This window comes from Mustela erminea, chromosome 8, assembly GCF_009829155.1.
Source record: "Mustela erminea isolate mMusErm1 chromosome 8, mMusErm1.Pri, whole genome shotgun sequence".
Taxonomy (NCBI): domain Eukaryota; kingdom Metazoa; phylum Chordata; class Mammalia; order Carnivora; family Mustelidae; genus Mustela; species Mustela erminea.
Genome location: NC_045621.1, coordinates 73,538,761 through 73,553,790, shown reverse-complemented (window position 1 = coordinate 73,553,790; position 15,030 = coordinate 73,538,761). Strand labels below are relative to the sequence as shown.

Sequence of the window (15,030 nt, the reverse complement as noted above, 5' to 3'; positions counted from 1 at the left end):
GACTCGTTTTCCCATTTTGTTAGTGAGAGTGGCGTACCGTACATTTCTTCCCCAAACTCTTAGGGAAATAGGATTTTTAAGATTCTTGATCTTTTACACTTCAACTTAATGCTTTTTTAAAGCTGAAGTTTCTAAGAAAACTGTGGTAGAAGAAAAAAGATTCGCTGCCGAAGAAAGACTATCTGTTGCAGTTCCTCAAACAGTGGAAGTCATGCGACACGAAGGTATATAATCAGAAGTGAGGGAAGAAATGGGTGTGCATGTTTCCTTGAAGTCTTTCTTTCCAGATGTGACTGTTTACCTTGTAAGTTGTCTTTATCAATGTCTACTGGCCATAGCCTTCTGAGACTGAGTCTTTTGTGTCTGCAATTGTCTTAAATCATTTCAAGACAGTGAACAGGATGCTGAAAATGTGATCATTGTCAACATGACCACATTTGGACATGATCTGAATATTCTTCTCAGTCTTGGGCTGTACAGTTCCCTTATCTTTCTCTTCCATGTGATGAGGAAGTCCTATTCAGCAGTTATAAGAACCACTATCCAGCTGTAGGGAACACATGGCTATTACCAGTGTTTCCAGGGGCCTGAATTTAAATTAAATAGTATTTTTTGAAATATCCACAGAGGAGGAGTGGAGTTATTCAGAAGAAGAGGAAAGAGTATCCGTTTCAGTTTATAGAGAAGAGGAAAGAGAGGAAGAGGAAGTGGAGGTTACAGAATATGAAGGTAAACAATGCCAATGAGCTAGAGATGATCTGGAGTCTTGATGAGCTGTTTTCTTGCACAGATTGTTTATCAGATTAATGAAAGTGGACGCAAGTTCAGTGACTATCCAAGAGCCTCGTTAGATGTATCTTTTGATCAAAACACAAGATTCAGGAACATTACTTAGAGTAAAAATCCAATGTATTATTTGTCTATCGTCTCTTACTTGCTATGAGGGAGGGAGTGGGGGGAGGCCTTATGTTTACGTGTAATTAATGGCGCAGGTGTTTCCATCTACATTTATCCTTTTAGTGGACAGCACTTGGTTTTAGCATGGTGGGCAGCATGAACATCACCTGGTAGTCTAATGTCTAAAACATGGGTAAGAGAAAGTAGTTTTTACAGCACAACTCACTAATGCGTCCTGGCTCACAGTTTTTAAATGAAGAAGAAATTGTACTACCTTATTACATTCCAGAAGTCAAGGCCATTTGAGAGTGAAGCACTGAACACATAGGTCTTTCTTCTATTTCATGTATGGAAAAACAATTATGTAATATCTTTGATTGAATTTGTTTGTTGTTTAGACATTCCTATACCTATAACCTATAATGCTAGTTCTCTGCAGTTTCTTAAGGATTGAACAATGAACTTTATTTCAGTCCTTTTCAATGAATTAAGATACCATTAGGTTTACCCCTAAAGTCCAGCACTCTGACTAAAGCTATTTATCTGAAAGAACTTTCCTAAGAAAGTTCTAATGTAGCTTTGCTTCAAAGAAAAATCAGTAAGTTCTATAACAAATTAACTCTCTTCCTTAAAAAAAAAAAAAAAAAGAAGAATAGAATTCTATATGGAGATGCCCTTGAGTGCATTTCTGACTAATAAAAGGTGCCCCACTTCTCCACATAGAAGAAAATTCCTTGTGAAATTCTGATGTGCTCTCTTAATGAAATGGCTTGGAACAGAGCAGGATGGGACGCGACTCCAAGAGAAGGCCCACTGGTTCTGTTGTTCTTCCTGGGAAGGGCCAAGGTGTTGAGCGTAAGTCAGGAATCTGATAGATCAAAAAGGGCCCCATCCCTTCTAGATATGATTGGGAAACCAAACATAACATGTACACAGGGAAAGTTCCCATTGCATAAATCTGATTTCAATTTTTAACAGTATCTACTATAAATCTCTTTCAGTCTTATAGCTGAAAAGAGAGACCTTCTATAATATTCTTTGTTTTCATTAAATCTTGATCTAGGGAAAAAGTGGGTAGCCTGTTAAGTTTACTTCTAGTATAAAGAGATATGTCTACAACTAGATCTTCCTATTCTATAGTTAACTTTATACATATAGGCTCAAAACCCATATGAAGACACCTGTTTTTTCTACTGTACTTGCCCCCACAAAACTAGGGAGAAAAAAAAAAGCTTATTTCCAAGTCCTCAGTAGGTTTTTCACATGTAATACAGGTCTTTTCTATTTTATCATCCATTATGTTTCCTCAAGTGTATGTTCCTGCCCCGAAGCCTTCAAATCTAGAGTGCTCTGTTATTTTTGAAACTTATCTTCAAATGCTTATTAATTGAGCCACTAGGACTGTTTTTATGTCTTGTACTTGTCCTCTTCTTCCTGTGAATACAAGCATTACTATCTTTATGATACACTTGAAAATTAAATTACTGAAACTTATTTCCCAAATTCTTTATTAAGGCATACACTTCAATTAAAATGCACTTTTGGGAGGTTTTAAATGGGAACAGTCGGGGATTTGGCAAGTGTTAAACTTTTTATTATTGTAATTACTCTTTGAAGTTACAAATCACCTCTGAAATTAAACATGAAAAACACTACAACTTTTCTTTAAAACTGATGTCTTTAAAGTGATGGAAGAACCAGAAGAATACGTTGTGGAAGAAAAGATGCACTTTATCTCTAAGAGAGTGGAAGCCGAACCGGCAGAAGGTATATCAACCCTTGAATTAATTTTAGCCCTATTTGTGTTTGGCTCGTCCCATTATTTTTCTTCTCTTACAGTCAGTCTATTACTTGTATTGCCTATCTTGATAACTATCGTGGCTAAATAAACAGACTGCTTATATTTTTATGGAAAAGAAATCTGGGCATTTCTACACGCATGTTTTATCTTCTTTTCAAGTGGTTGAGAAGCATGAGAAGAAGATGGTACTGAAACCGAAAATTCCTGCTAAAGTAGAGGCACCCCCACCAGCTAAAGGTACAGTCCTCCCTCAAAGAAACACAGTACCCTTTGTCTCAGTGGCGGTATCAGTGCGTTCCATTTGCGTGCTGCCTGAGTTTTGTTAGCCCTGATGTATAGATATTTTTGCTGAACAGTCATTAATGTTTGTGTGTACATATGATCTTTTCAAAAGGTGAATTCTAAGCCCCCAAATGTCACTTTTTCTGTAATGCAAACTAATACTCTTCAACTTAATCTTTCTAAAGTACCTGAAGCACCTAAGAAACCTGTGCCAGAAAAGAAAGTCCCTGCTGCAGTTCCCAAAAAGGAAAAGGTGCCACCAGGTATCCTGGGCTTTGCTTTATTCTTGAACAATGTCCGTCTTTTTCCATCTTAAAGTGGTCCATTCTTCAAATTTTTAAAACTTTAACAATAAAATAGTTTCTGTGTTTAATGTTTTTTCATCTTGTATGCTTGACCGTGTTGCTTAATATCTTTTAAGTGCCAGAAGAGCCAAAGAAGCCAGTTCCAGAAAAAAGGGTTGCTCTAAAAGTGGCTAAGAAAGAAGAACCTCCTCCCACCAAAGGTAAATGAAATCCTCCCTCACAAAAACCAGGAACAGGTCTTGTCTTTCATCCTCTCACTGCCGTCCTTGGGTCACACCTTTGTTGTATTACTGCCTTATCTATGGGTGGAGTATTACTTGTTGTGAAGTTTATTTGTATGTATTTTGTGAATTGCTGTAGTCTGAAATCACAGTCCTTTCTGGCCAATAACCACTCCCCCGCAAATACACTTAAAATAACTTAATTCCCTAATCCTAAAATTATCTTTCAAGTGACTGAGAGGCACATGCAAATTACCCAAGAAGAAAAAGTACACGTTGCTGTAACTAAAAAAGAGGAGCCTCCAAGAGCAAGAGGTACATGTGACCTTTCAATACACAGACTATTGTACTTACCCTCTTCTCTTTACCAAATGCACTCATTATGGGTGTTTGTTGTTGTTGTCGTTGTTGTTATAGTTTTTTTTTATGTTTTAAATAATGAAAATGTCAAGTCCTTTATGTTTGGGTTACTATTAGAAAACTGCCTTTTGTGGTCTGAGTGAGGGGTAAATCCTTAAAGTGAAATCTATCTTTAAAGTGCCTGAGGAACCCAAGAGAGCTGTTCCAGAAGAAAAAATTCCAAAACTCAGACCTAAGAGAGAGGAGGAACCACCAGCAAGAGGTATACTAACTTTTTCAAAAATCAAAATGAGCATGTAGGTATTGAAACTAGTCTAGTGGAATTGGAATCCTTGGAGAAAATAATTTAAATAACTTAAATTTAAATAACTTAAACTTAAATTTAAATGACTTAAAATAAGTCATATGCATGTGCAATATCATATCAATCCAAAGCTCAACATTTCAGATACCAGAAAGTACTCTCTCTTCTTTTCCACAAAATTGTGAAGCTCCCCCAAATGTGTACTTTCCGTTAAAATGTACTCGTTTTCTAGTATGTTATTATCTGTATACTAAACTCATCTGCCCAAAGGATTGTTTTGTGTGGCAATCTTTGATAAAAATTAAAATTTTTTTAAATTCTGAGTTTTCTACATTGTGCCAGTGGAGCTTCTTGAAACTACTTGAGAATTCAGATGAAGACACTGTTTATGGGACTAAAGTTTCTGTCCAACGCTTGTTTGATAGTCTCTGTTGCTACTGTCTCATTGTCTTTTTGAACTCTCTTATAAATACTACTTGATCTTCCTAAAAACTTATTCAATATCTTTGAAGCCTTAAACAGGTTAGAAAAAAGTATTCTTCTGTACGTTAGACAGTGTTTATTTCCAAGTCTATTGCTTTTTCTTGCCACGTAAATGAGAAGTGTGAATGATGAGCATGGTGATGGCTGTCTTTGTCTGTGGATTGTTCGTACACAGTATCTCTTAACATGTATATATTCAAGATCTCATAATTCACTTTTAATAATTACTCTTTTTAAAGTCACTGAATTCAGAAAAAGAGCTGTTAAAGAAGAAAAGGTATCCATTGAAGTTCCAAAAAGAGAAGCTCCTCCCATGAAAGGTATGTTCTGCTTTCACCAAGTATTACACTGAAGCATGAAACTGCATAGCCCTTTGCCTGCTACTTCCCACCATTTATTGGCTTATTTTTGACTAAAGGCAGGAAATATAACATTTGAAATCATAAATGGCAAATGTACGCTCTGTCCTACCTTGACTGGGAAAAGACATTCAGGTTCTCCCATAACCAGTGCATGAATCCATCACATAAGAATGAAATCAACATTCATGGTCAACATCACCCCTAAATGAGCTTCAAGTAAAAAGCTGCCTGTTTTCAATATTATTCTAGAAGTAACCGTAACTGAAGAGAAGGAATGGTCTTATACCCGGGAAGAAGAAATCGTTTCAGTAGAACGGGAAGAGGAGTATGACGAGTATGAGGAGTATGATTATAAAGAATTTGAGGAGTATGAACCAACAGAAGAGTATGACCAATATGAAGAATATGAGGAACGCGAGTTTGAGCATTATGAAGAGTATAAAGAGCGTGAGGAGTATGTCACAGGTATGGGCAAGACTGCAAACCGGACATCACCTTAAATACACGCAGATTCCATTAGAGCAGGACAAACATTTAGGTGCCCAAAGAAATTTGCAAAGAGCTTTATTTCATTTGACAAATTCAGAATTTTTTTTTCTTATATAACTTCTAGAAAAAAAACAACCCTCTATAAATCTTAAGGTTATCATTAGACTTACTGTTAGACTTTGGGAATTATCTATTTCCTCCCTCATTTTTGCTCAGACACAAAATAGCAAACTTCCCAGAGTTTGCTCTTCTTTCTCAAAAGGGTGACGAGTTTCTCTGCAAGTGCCTGTGATCATTCCAATACATGGAATGTCTGAATGTCTCTTATTCCAAAGTTTGTTATTATCAAGCATGATAGAAAAATACACTCTCTCCGGGTTCCCATCCTGAAAATCTGACAAAGACTGCTTCCAAAGTAAAGACAAACATGAAGGCTAACTTGAGCAGTTGTGTTCTGTCTAATGATAATCAAATTTGTAGGTGTACAATTTGGCTCCACACGATTCCTTTATTTAGTCAATAACTTCCTACTGGAATTTTGAAATTAAGCAATGTTATTTCACTTAGCCAGTTTCTGACATTTCATAGCTTCACTTTGAGGACATTCTATGTGATTTTATAGGTAGCATTAAAAACCAATATTACATACAAGGAATAAAACAGAGGACCATAGGGTAAAGGAGGGAAAACTAAATGGGAAGAAATCAGAGAGGGAGACAAATCATGAGAGACTCTGGACTCCAGGAAACAAACTGAGGGTTTCAGAGGGGAGGGGGTTGGGGGATGAGATAACCAGGCGATGGGTATTAAGGAGGGCATGTATTTCATGGAGCACTGGGTGTTTTACACAATAATGAATCATTGAAAGCACATCAAAAACTAAATATACTGGCCAATTGAACACAGTAATAAAAAAAATAAATAAAATGGGGTGCCTGGGTGGCCCAGTCAGTTAAGCATCTGCCTTTGGCTCACATGTCATGATCCCAGGGTCCTGAGATTGAGCCCTGTGTCAGGCTTTCTACTCAGTGGAGAGCCTGCTCTCCCTCTCCCTCTGCCTGCTGCTCTGCCTACTTGTGCTTGCTCTCTATCTCTCTGTCAAATAAATAAATAAAAATCTTAAAAAAAATAAATACAACATATAAAGAAAGGAAGACATCCCCCCGCCAAAAAAAACCCTAATGATATACTATATGTTGGATAATTGAACATAATAAATATATAAATAAAACTCAATATTATATAGAAAGAAGTTTTAACCATGATTTTTTCTACCCAAAGTCAAATGAGACTGTTAATATGGAGGAGAGAATTACAATGACCTAATTGAAGCAAAAAGGCAGCAGGAAAGGGTACTGTCAGCTTGTTTAGGGCTTTTAGACCTTATTCTACTTGGACCTGTGATTCTCACTCATCTCTAGAGGCTATGGCTACACTGTAAATAAAAGATAAATAAAGAAATAGAATTTGTTATTATGTTCTAAAGTCTGACATTATATACCTCTTTTTAAAGAACCCAAGAAGCCTCTCCCAGTAAAGCCTGTCCAAGAAGAACCAGTTCCCACAAAGCCAAAGGCCCCACCAACTAAAGGTAGAGTGAGCAAGACATTATGAGTCTGAGAGACCCGTGTTCCTACATGTCTGTCATACTATAAACACATGTTTAAGTGGCAGCGCACAAATTGTGTGTTTGGGATGTTGTGTTGTACATCGTATTTCTTAACTTTTTGTTCTTATTACTCTTGAGACATCTGGCTCAGGTTTTTAAAATCTGTTAATCTTGATATTTTAAAGTGCTGAAGAAAGTAGTCCCAGAAGAAAAAGTCCCAGTGCCCATTACCAAGAAACTCAAACCTCCACCACCCAAAGGTACATTGCAGAGTGATAACTAAAAAGAGAAACATCTTTATTATTCATGTTCTATAACATGTCTTTCTATCTTGTCTGCTGTTTTTTGTTTTTCCTGAATGTATTGTGGTCCTGATTCTTATATTTCATGGAGAGTTTTTTTCTGTGTGTATTTTTATGTGTATGGTATTTGTGTGATTGGTTTTAATGCTCTTCAATAATTAATATCTTTAAAGTGCCTGAAGAAGCAAAGAAACTTGTTGAGGAAAAAATACACATTTCAATTACCAAACGTGAAAAAGAGCAGGTGGCTGAGCCAGTTGTTAAAGGTATAATCATTTCCTTCCAAAATCGTGGTCTTTTACAATACCTCTTTTAAAATTAATGTAGCTATGTTCGCTTTGTTTCGTTGTTACATATGTCTTTGAAGTTAGTCATTAGGATTTGTTGGGCATAAAAATCTGTCAACATAGGATAAGAAGGTAATGCTACCTTCAAAAGAAAAAGTTATTTTTGAAATATATCCAGAGCCTATTACACAACAGCTGTGGCTACAATATAGATAAAATAGAATGCTTGGATTTAAAACTGGTGACCATTTGGTACATTCCTGACTTATCTAAATTCATGTAATGATATAACAATGTTGACCCCAGTTCAACAACTGTTTTTGCATTCTGAAGTTATTTTGAAGGTTACAAAAAAAAAAAAAAAAGCCCTTGTCATTTTTTTTCTAACTATGAAGTAACTTCTCTGCCCTTTCAGAAAGTATATTTATTCAGAAGGAAATTTAGCTTTCAGTAAAGGATATTTCCTACAAGTAGAGATACATGAACACTAAACATCATTTCATGTTTGGGTTCTGTTACTTCAAACTTATTTGTATATATCTGCATATATTTATCCCGGTGAGATTAAGAATCATTTTCAGGGAACATATTAAAATTTTTTATTAATGAGCAGTTGTGTATCTATCATATGAGAGGCACTTGCAAAATTATTCTTTCTGCTCAAACTTTGACAAAGCAACCATTGCCTGGGTGGCCTGTTTCTGACAATAAAATATCCTTATACTTAAATTTCAAGTGCCTGTGAAGACCAAGAGAGTTGTCACAGAAGAAAAAGTACTTGTTCCTAAAAAAGAAGTAACAGCACCTGTTAGAGGTACCTAATACCACTCTTTTTAATGTGTTGTTTGTCGACTTTGCTGTAAAATTCATGTGCAGCTCTATGTGTGAAGTTCTTCTCTGGGAAAGATAAACCCTGTTCTTTCTTCTGTTACAAATGGCTGTGCTCCTACTGTGTCTTAATTTCATTGAGTCATCGGTAAATGTCAAACCTAAAGATAATCTCTTTAAAGTGCCAGTACCAAAAAGACGAGAGCAAGAAGAGATTGTCTTCGAAGAGGAAGTTGTAACTCAAGTAGAGGAGTATTTTGAAGAAGAAGAAGAGTACTTTCATGAAGAAGAGGAACTCATAACTGAAGAAGAAGTCGTACCAGTGATACCAGTCAAAGGTAGATTAAATCTCCTACAAAGAGATATAGAGCGGCATCTTTAGAATCTGGGTATCTAATTTAGTCAGATTCTGGGGTTTATTAGTACCAATGGCCAATTCTGCTTATTTTAGAAACACACACTTTTGATGCTGAAATATGATTTCTGCTATTGCCTTTCATAATTTCTACCTTGTATGCAACATTTCCAAAATTCTTAATAATATCTTTAAAGTGCCCGAAATACCCAAGAAACCTGTACCAGAAGAGAAGAAACCTGTTCCTGTTCCCAAAAAGAAGGAAGCCCCACCAGCAAAAGGTATAATCACCATTCATAATGTAGGCCTTAATCTGCATAGAAATCATTCACTATCTTCTGAGTTCACAACCTTGTGTGTTGCTCTCTGCTGTTAGAGGTGTTAATTGTGCTTTATACACATGTGTTGTTACCAGTAGTTAGAACTTACCAATAAACAATATCTTTAAAGTGCCTGAGATTCCTAAGAAGCCAGAGGAGAAAGTTCCTGTACCCATTCCTAAAAAAGAGAAGCCTCCACCAGCTAAAGGTACATCTCTTTATAATCCATCAGTGGGATAATGTGATAATTTACTCATATAGTAGAACTTGACAACCCTTATCTATTCTTTCCCCATGCCAATATTAACAAAACAAGGACCACCCAACTGGTTCTAGGAAGAGTTTACCATGTATTCATCTCTGATTTTTACCATCAAAGCATGCTGACGCTTAGTGCTTGGCTTTTACTCTTTAGTAGAACGTTCTTAAAATTCTTATTATAATACCAAAATGGGCAAAATCACCATTTGCCAGGCATTGTGTCTTGTCTCTATCACCAGTCTATGTTTTCTCAGTGTTCTCTATTTAAATTTGTGTGCATCTCCTGGCCTTTGTTTTGTGGCTATTATTCTTATCACTCTTAAAGGGTAAAATTGTATGATGCTTCAGTAAAGTCCTAAAATTGCTGGATTCTTATCAATGGGTGGAAAATTTGACACTAATCCTACTTGATATCTTTAAAGTTCCTGAAGTGCCCAAGAAGCCAGTACCAGAGGAGAAAGTACCAGTACCAGTTCCTAAAAAGGTGGAAGCTCCACCTGCCAAAGGTACATGAACTCGCCAACACTTTTTTAATTCACATTTGCATACAAGTAAAAATTAACTGGTTCAATTCCATGCTCTTTGGGGATGCTCTTTAATATCGCTTTATGGAAAAGAAGAAAGATTTTAAAGATAAAAACCTCCTTGAAATATCTTTGTCATACTTTTATTACTATATCTTCATCTTTTTGAGACTATGCTTAACCTCAAAATTTTACATTGTATAACATTTTTTTCTAAAAAATTTCTTTAAAGTGCCAGAAGTGCCCAAGAAGCCTGTGCCTGAGAAGAAGGTGCCAGTTCCTGTTCCTAAGAAGGTAGAGGCTCCACCTGTAAAAGGTACATCATTTCATCATTCATGTACATGGGGGGGGCTTTCATTTTTATATATTCACATGCAAATCCCCCCATAACATTACAAGTTTAAAAATTGGCCTTATTATATAAATATTTAGTGATTATTTTCATATATATTGCTCTAAGACATATAAAAGAACACATATTTAAAGATCAATAATATTTTTAAAGTGCCAGAGGTACCCAAGAAGATCATCCCAGAAGAAAAGCCAACACCTATTTCGAAAAAAGCTCCACCACCCAAAGGTACATTAATCTCTAACAGAACCAGAACCAAGGCAGAAAGGGAAACTAACTGGTCTTATTCAGCCTTGCTAATTACAATTAATGCTTCATGACCTTGAATCTGATGACAGTTGATGCCTCTATGATCACAGAATGCTTGCTTTTCATGTTGTCCCATTGTCATGAATTGTGTACATAAAAGTGACACTTGTACGATTGAATAAATATCTTTAAAGTGCCAAAGAAACAAGAGCCAGTTCCAGTTCCTGTAGCTCTACTTCGGGAAGAAGAAGTTCCATTTGAAGAGGAAGTTTACCCTGAGGAAGAAGTTCCTCCTGAGGAAGAAGAAGTTGCTCCGGAGGAAGAAGAAGTTGCTCCGGAGGAAGAAGAAGTTCCTCCTGAGGAGGAAGAATTTATACCTGAGGAAGAAGTCGAACCCGAAGAAGAGGAAGTTCTTCCAGAAATTAAACCTAAGGTGCCAGTACCTGCACGAGGTATAGCAACTCTTCTTGGAGTCATCAAGGTTTCTTTTGTGTTGAATTCTGCCTTTCCATCTTTTTTTAATTCATCTGCAGTTTTATCTGTGTAATACTTCACTCTTTATGTTGTCTATCTACTAAATCTGAGAAAGCATTCCAGACATGTCTGCCTTTATTACTGTGTCTGTCACATGTGTCTGTCTCTTGAAAATGATTTGGGTGTCTTCAAATTTCATAATATGAACTGTTATTTATTTGTTTGTGGTCTTATCTTCACTTGTCTTTTTGTTATATATATAGTACTGTGCATGTGATTTTTAATGTCTTAAAATGAATGTTTTTAAGTGCCTGAAGTGCCAAAGAAACCTGTACCTCAGAAGAAAGTCCCTGTTCCTGCTCCTAAAAAAGTGGAACCTCCACCACCCAAAGGTATACCTCCGCAAAGTGAATATGCATTCTTCATCCATAGCTTCATCAGAAAAATTATGATGGAACTGGGGTTTAGGAAAAGTTCTATTTATAAAACAGACAGTCACATTTTTCTTAAAATGTTCAGGAACACTGATATCCACTTTTCATTGGATGCAAAGCAGTATTCAAGAACAAAGATAAAAGGAAGTATTGTCCCCCAAATTGCCACAGAATTCTACCTAGTGACCTGTCATTTTAGTAAACTTCATAATTTTCATATAGCTATTCTGCAGAGCTAAATTATCTCCACAAAAAGATACCTGAAAAATATAATGAATAAATTTTCCTAAATTTCATCCTTCAACTATTTATATGAAGTGCTTTTATAACACCAGGATGAAAAGGAAAAATGATGGGAGTGTTAGCTTATGAGTAATAGCTTATGCCTTCTGATACTTACATATAAATGGAAGCCCAACAGGTTTTGATTTTAGCCTTTTCTTTATTCTTTGATGTATCATTCTGAGCAAGTCTTTTAACCAATCTGAGCCTCAGGTTTTTCTCCTTTAAAATGGGGAGACTAATAGTGGTCCTTGTGGGCTCAGATATTATTGTGAGGATAAAATAAAGTAAGGTATGTGGAAGTGCTCTATCACTGAATGAATTATGCAGATCAGTTCATAGTATAGGATGAAGTCTATATATCTGTAACTGTATTTTCTGCCAAAGATCATGGCATAATCAGCATAGTGCCTCCACCAGGTAAAATAGTCATATAATCAATATGGTAATATAATCAATCAGTCCTTTATTAGACTGCAAGGATTCAGAAATACTTTATAGATAATGATTTAATAAATTACTGGTGACATTGAAATGGATGAAATGACAGCATCTGTCCTCTGATATTCAAGTAGGTTGCTGATCCCTCACTCTATAAAACCTATTTCTGTCATAACACTGGGCTCCCGACATGCCCTATGTCTCTATCTTGAGCAACTCTTGCATGTGGTCTTTCTGTGTGTAAACTGCTTGTGCTCTCTCTTTTTTATTCCTCACAATAAATTCTTATCATGAAATGATGTCTTTAAAGTGCCTGAGGCTAAGAAGAAAGTACCAGAGAAGAAAGTGGTCATTCCTAAGAAAGAGGAGGCTCCTCCAGCCAAAGGTACTACCATTCCCAAGCCAATTAGACACCGCCATTTCTTTCTCTCACCTATGAGAGTCAAAGTGTCCTCTTTCAGTATTTTTTAGTGTAACTTGTATTATTGCTATGTCTATGTCTCCATGTTTGTGCAACTTAAACTATAAAAAATAAAATAATATCTTTAAAGTGCCTGTGGTGCTTAAGAAACCTGAACCAGAAAAGAAAGTGCCTCCTCCTGGTCTTAAGAAAGCAGTGGCTCCTCCTGCCAAAGGTATATCACCCAAAAAAGGATGTGCTTGTTGTACCGATGTTGAACTGTGATGCTGTCCACACAGATGATCAACATAAACGTTTGTCTGCCTTGTATGGTCTGTCATTGCCATTCACCATTTGTGACTCTGAAGCACCCGTGTTTGTGCTATGTTAGTTTTTCCGCTTTATGTGTTTTATGTTGATTCCCTATGTATGTTATGTCTAAAAAATAAAAATACTCAACTAATACATCTTTAAAGAGCTCAAAGTAACTAAGAAGCCAGGCCCTGAAGTATGCTTTGCTTTTCCCACAAAACTAGAGGCTCCATCAGTAAAAGGCAGAATATCTCTTTAAGGGGCTCTTAGTCTTAAATCACAAACCTCTTTATTTTTGTTTCATTAATTGATTCTGTGAAATCCCCAGGTTTCATCTTGTGCATGTGTGTCTTGATATTTATTCCTTTGTGTTGAAAAAAGGGGAAACTTGGTCTTTATGCACTCTTCATTGGTTCTTGCATTTTAAGTACCTAAAACAATCAATATCTTTTAAGTTCCTGAGGTACCTAAAAAAGTAGAAGAAAGACGAATCATTCTCCCTGAAGAAGAGGAAGTTCTACCAGTTGAAGGTAGATGACTTTCTAAGAAAATAGATTTTCCAGATCATCATTGTCTTATCATTGTCTAATACTAGAAGGCAAATGCACATTTCGCTTCAGAAAATAAAGATATTCAGACTCTAAAAGAAATCATCATTTACCTAATAGAAACTGGGCAGGCAAATTAAAATCAACTGACTTTCTTACATATTTAGCCAATTTGTCTGTCTGTTTGTTTGTTTCATTTTAATGGCAGTCTTTGAAAGGAAACTCCATTTGCTATGGGGAATTTTTCGTCAAATGACTTGGTTGGTAATAGTGGGATAAACCTGCCCAAGAAATTCCAGTTAAGTCTGAGTAGTTGACACAGAAAATCTAATGTCTACCCCTAACTGAATATTTGCCTTCCAACAAGTCCACCTCCATTAAAAATAGTAATAATAATAATTTCAACTAAATTCTCTGACATCTTTTCTAATTCTGAAATTCTGGGAAGGTCCTAAGATATTTTGAGGACTCAGTAGATTGTTTTCAAGAACTAGTGAGTTTGTACATGCATCAGAAAGGCTGAGCTATGAATTACCTATATTTAAGACAGCCTCCATTTTCAGATATACCCTCCTAGTCTAATATTTAAAAGAATTATAATTTACAAAATAATAATCTTTTTAAAGTGTATGAGGAGCCAGAAGAGCCTATTCCAGAAGAAGAGATCACTGAAGAACCACCTAGCATAGAAGAAGTTGAGGAAGAGGCGCCACCTAGAGGTACAGCTGCTTTTAGGAGTTAGACATTTAAAATCTATCGTGGTCCAAATCTTTCTCAAAATAAGTCAAAGTCTGATATTTCTTAGTATACTTTTCTTACATCTTACTAATGACAAATTAATGATCAGTAAGTAATGGTACCTGAAGGACCCCACCCAGCTTTTCTACTGCATCTCTAATATAATTCTTGTATTATTGGCACTAGAAATTTTCCTAGCTAGACCCTATTGTAACACTTTCTCCTAATTTCTAATTTTTAATTTCTATTCAGTATTAAAGTGGGGGAAAATCTATTTTTGTGTTGTTTACTTTTTAAAATAATTCTTAGCCTATCATTCCTGAAGACTGTGACAAGTTTTATATAACTGATACTACATTTGCTAATAGGATTAAGAAGTAATAGCCTTCTACTTTTAGAGTCACTGCTGCAAATGTATTATTATCATTTAGGTTGCTAATATCTTTTAAAAATAAGTCAATGTTTTGTGTTATTTTTTGCATCTATGGGTGCTGTTATGTTCATTGCATGTCCTTTTTCAAAATATCCACATAATATCTTTGAAGTGCCTGAAGTGGTTAAGAAAGCAGTACCTGAAGCTCCTACTCCTGTTCCTAAAAAAGTGGAGGCACCACCAGCTAAAGGTATAGCAAATCTCAGTTAATAATGTCTTTTTTAAAAAAAATATTTCTTTTATTTTTATTTGACAGAGAGAGAGAGAGATCACAAGTAGGCAGAGAGGCAGGCAGAGAGAGGGGGTAGGGGAAGCAGGCTCCCCGCTGAGCAGAGAGCCTGATGTGGGGCTCGATCCCAGGACCCCAAGATCAAGAC

At 36.0% G+C, this 15,030-nt stretch overlaps 1 protein-coding gene across 1 annotated transcript in view; it reads left to right on the top strand.

The window, feature by feature from the left end:
* TTN (titin) overlaps positions 1–15,030 on the top strand; it is a 274,226-nt gene that overhangs the window by 118,502 nt on the left and 140,694 nt on the right. The window contains exons 124-150 of the mRNA XM_032356075.1: positions 123–224; positions 628–729; positions 2,584–2,664; positions 2,858–2,935; positions 3,166–3,243; positions 3,402–3,485; positions 3,738–3,821; positions 4,045–4,128; positions 4,893–4,973; positions 5,265–5,480; positions 7,018–7,095; positions 7,299–7,373; positions 7,589–7,681; positions 8,439–8,516; positions 8,713–8,868; positions 9,083–9,166; positions 9,336–9,413; positions 9,889–9,972; positions 10,223–10,306; positions 10,496–10,570; positions 10,786–11,043; positions 11,374–11,457; positions 12,533–12,607; positions 12,774–12,857; positions 13,390–13,464; positions 14,109–14,201; positions 14,766–14,843. Coding sequence (XP_032211966.1) covers positions 123–224; positions 628–729; positions 2,584–2,664; positions 2,858–2,935; positions 3,166–3,243; positions 3,402–3,485; positions 3,738–3,821; positions 4,045–4,128; positions 4,893–4,973; positions 5,265–5,480; positions 7,018–7,095; positions 7,299–7,373; positions 7,589–7,681; positions 8,439–8,516; positions 8,713–8,868; positions 9,083–9,166; positions 9,336–9,413; positions 9,889–9,972; positions 10,223–10,306; positions 10,496–10,570; positions 10,786–11,043; positions 11,374–11,457; positions 12,533–12,607; positions 12,774–12,857; positions 13,390–13,464; positions 14,109–14,201; positions 14,766–14,843 — 2,622 coding nt within the window. The remainder of the gene's footprint in view (positions 1–122; positions 225–627; positions 730–2,583; positions 2,665–2,857; positions 2,936–3,165; positions 3,244–3,401; positions 3,486–3,737; positions 3,822–4,044; positions 4,129–4,892; positions 4,974–5,264; positions 5,481–7,017; positions 7,096–7,298; positions 7,374–7,588; positions 7,682–8,438; positions 8,517–8,712; positions 8,869–9,082; positions 9,167–9,335; positions 9,414–9,888; positions 9,973–10,222; positions 10,307–10,495; positions 10,571–10,785; positions 11,044–11,373; positions 11,458–12,532; positions 12,608–12,773; positions 12,858–13,389; positions 13,465–14,108; positions 14,202–14,765; positions 14,844–15,030) is intronic.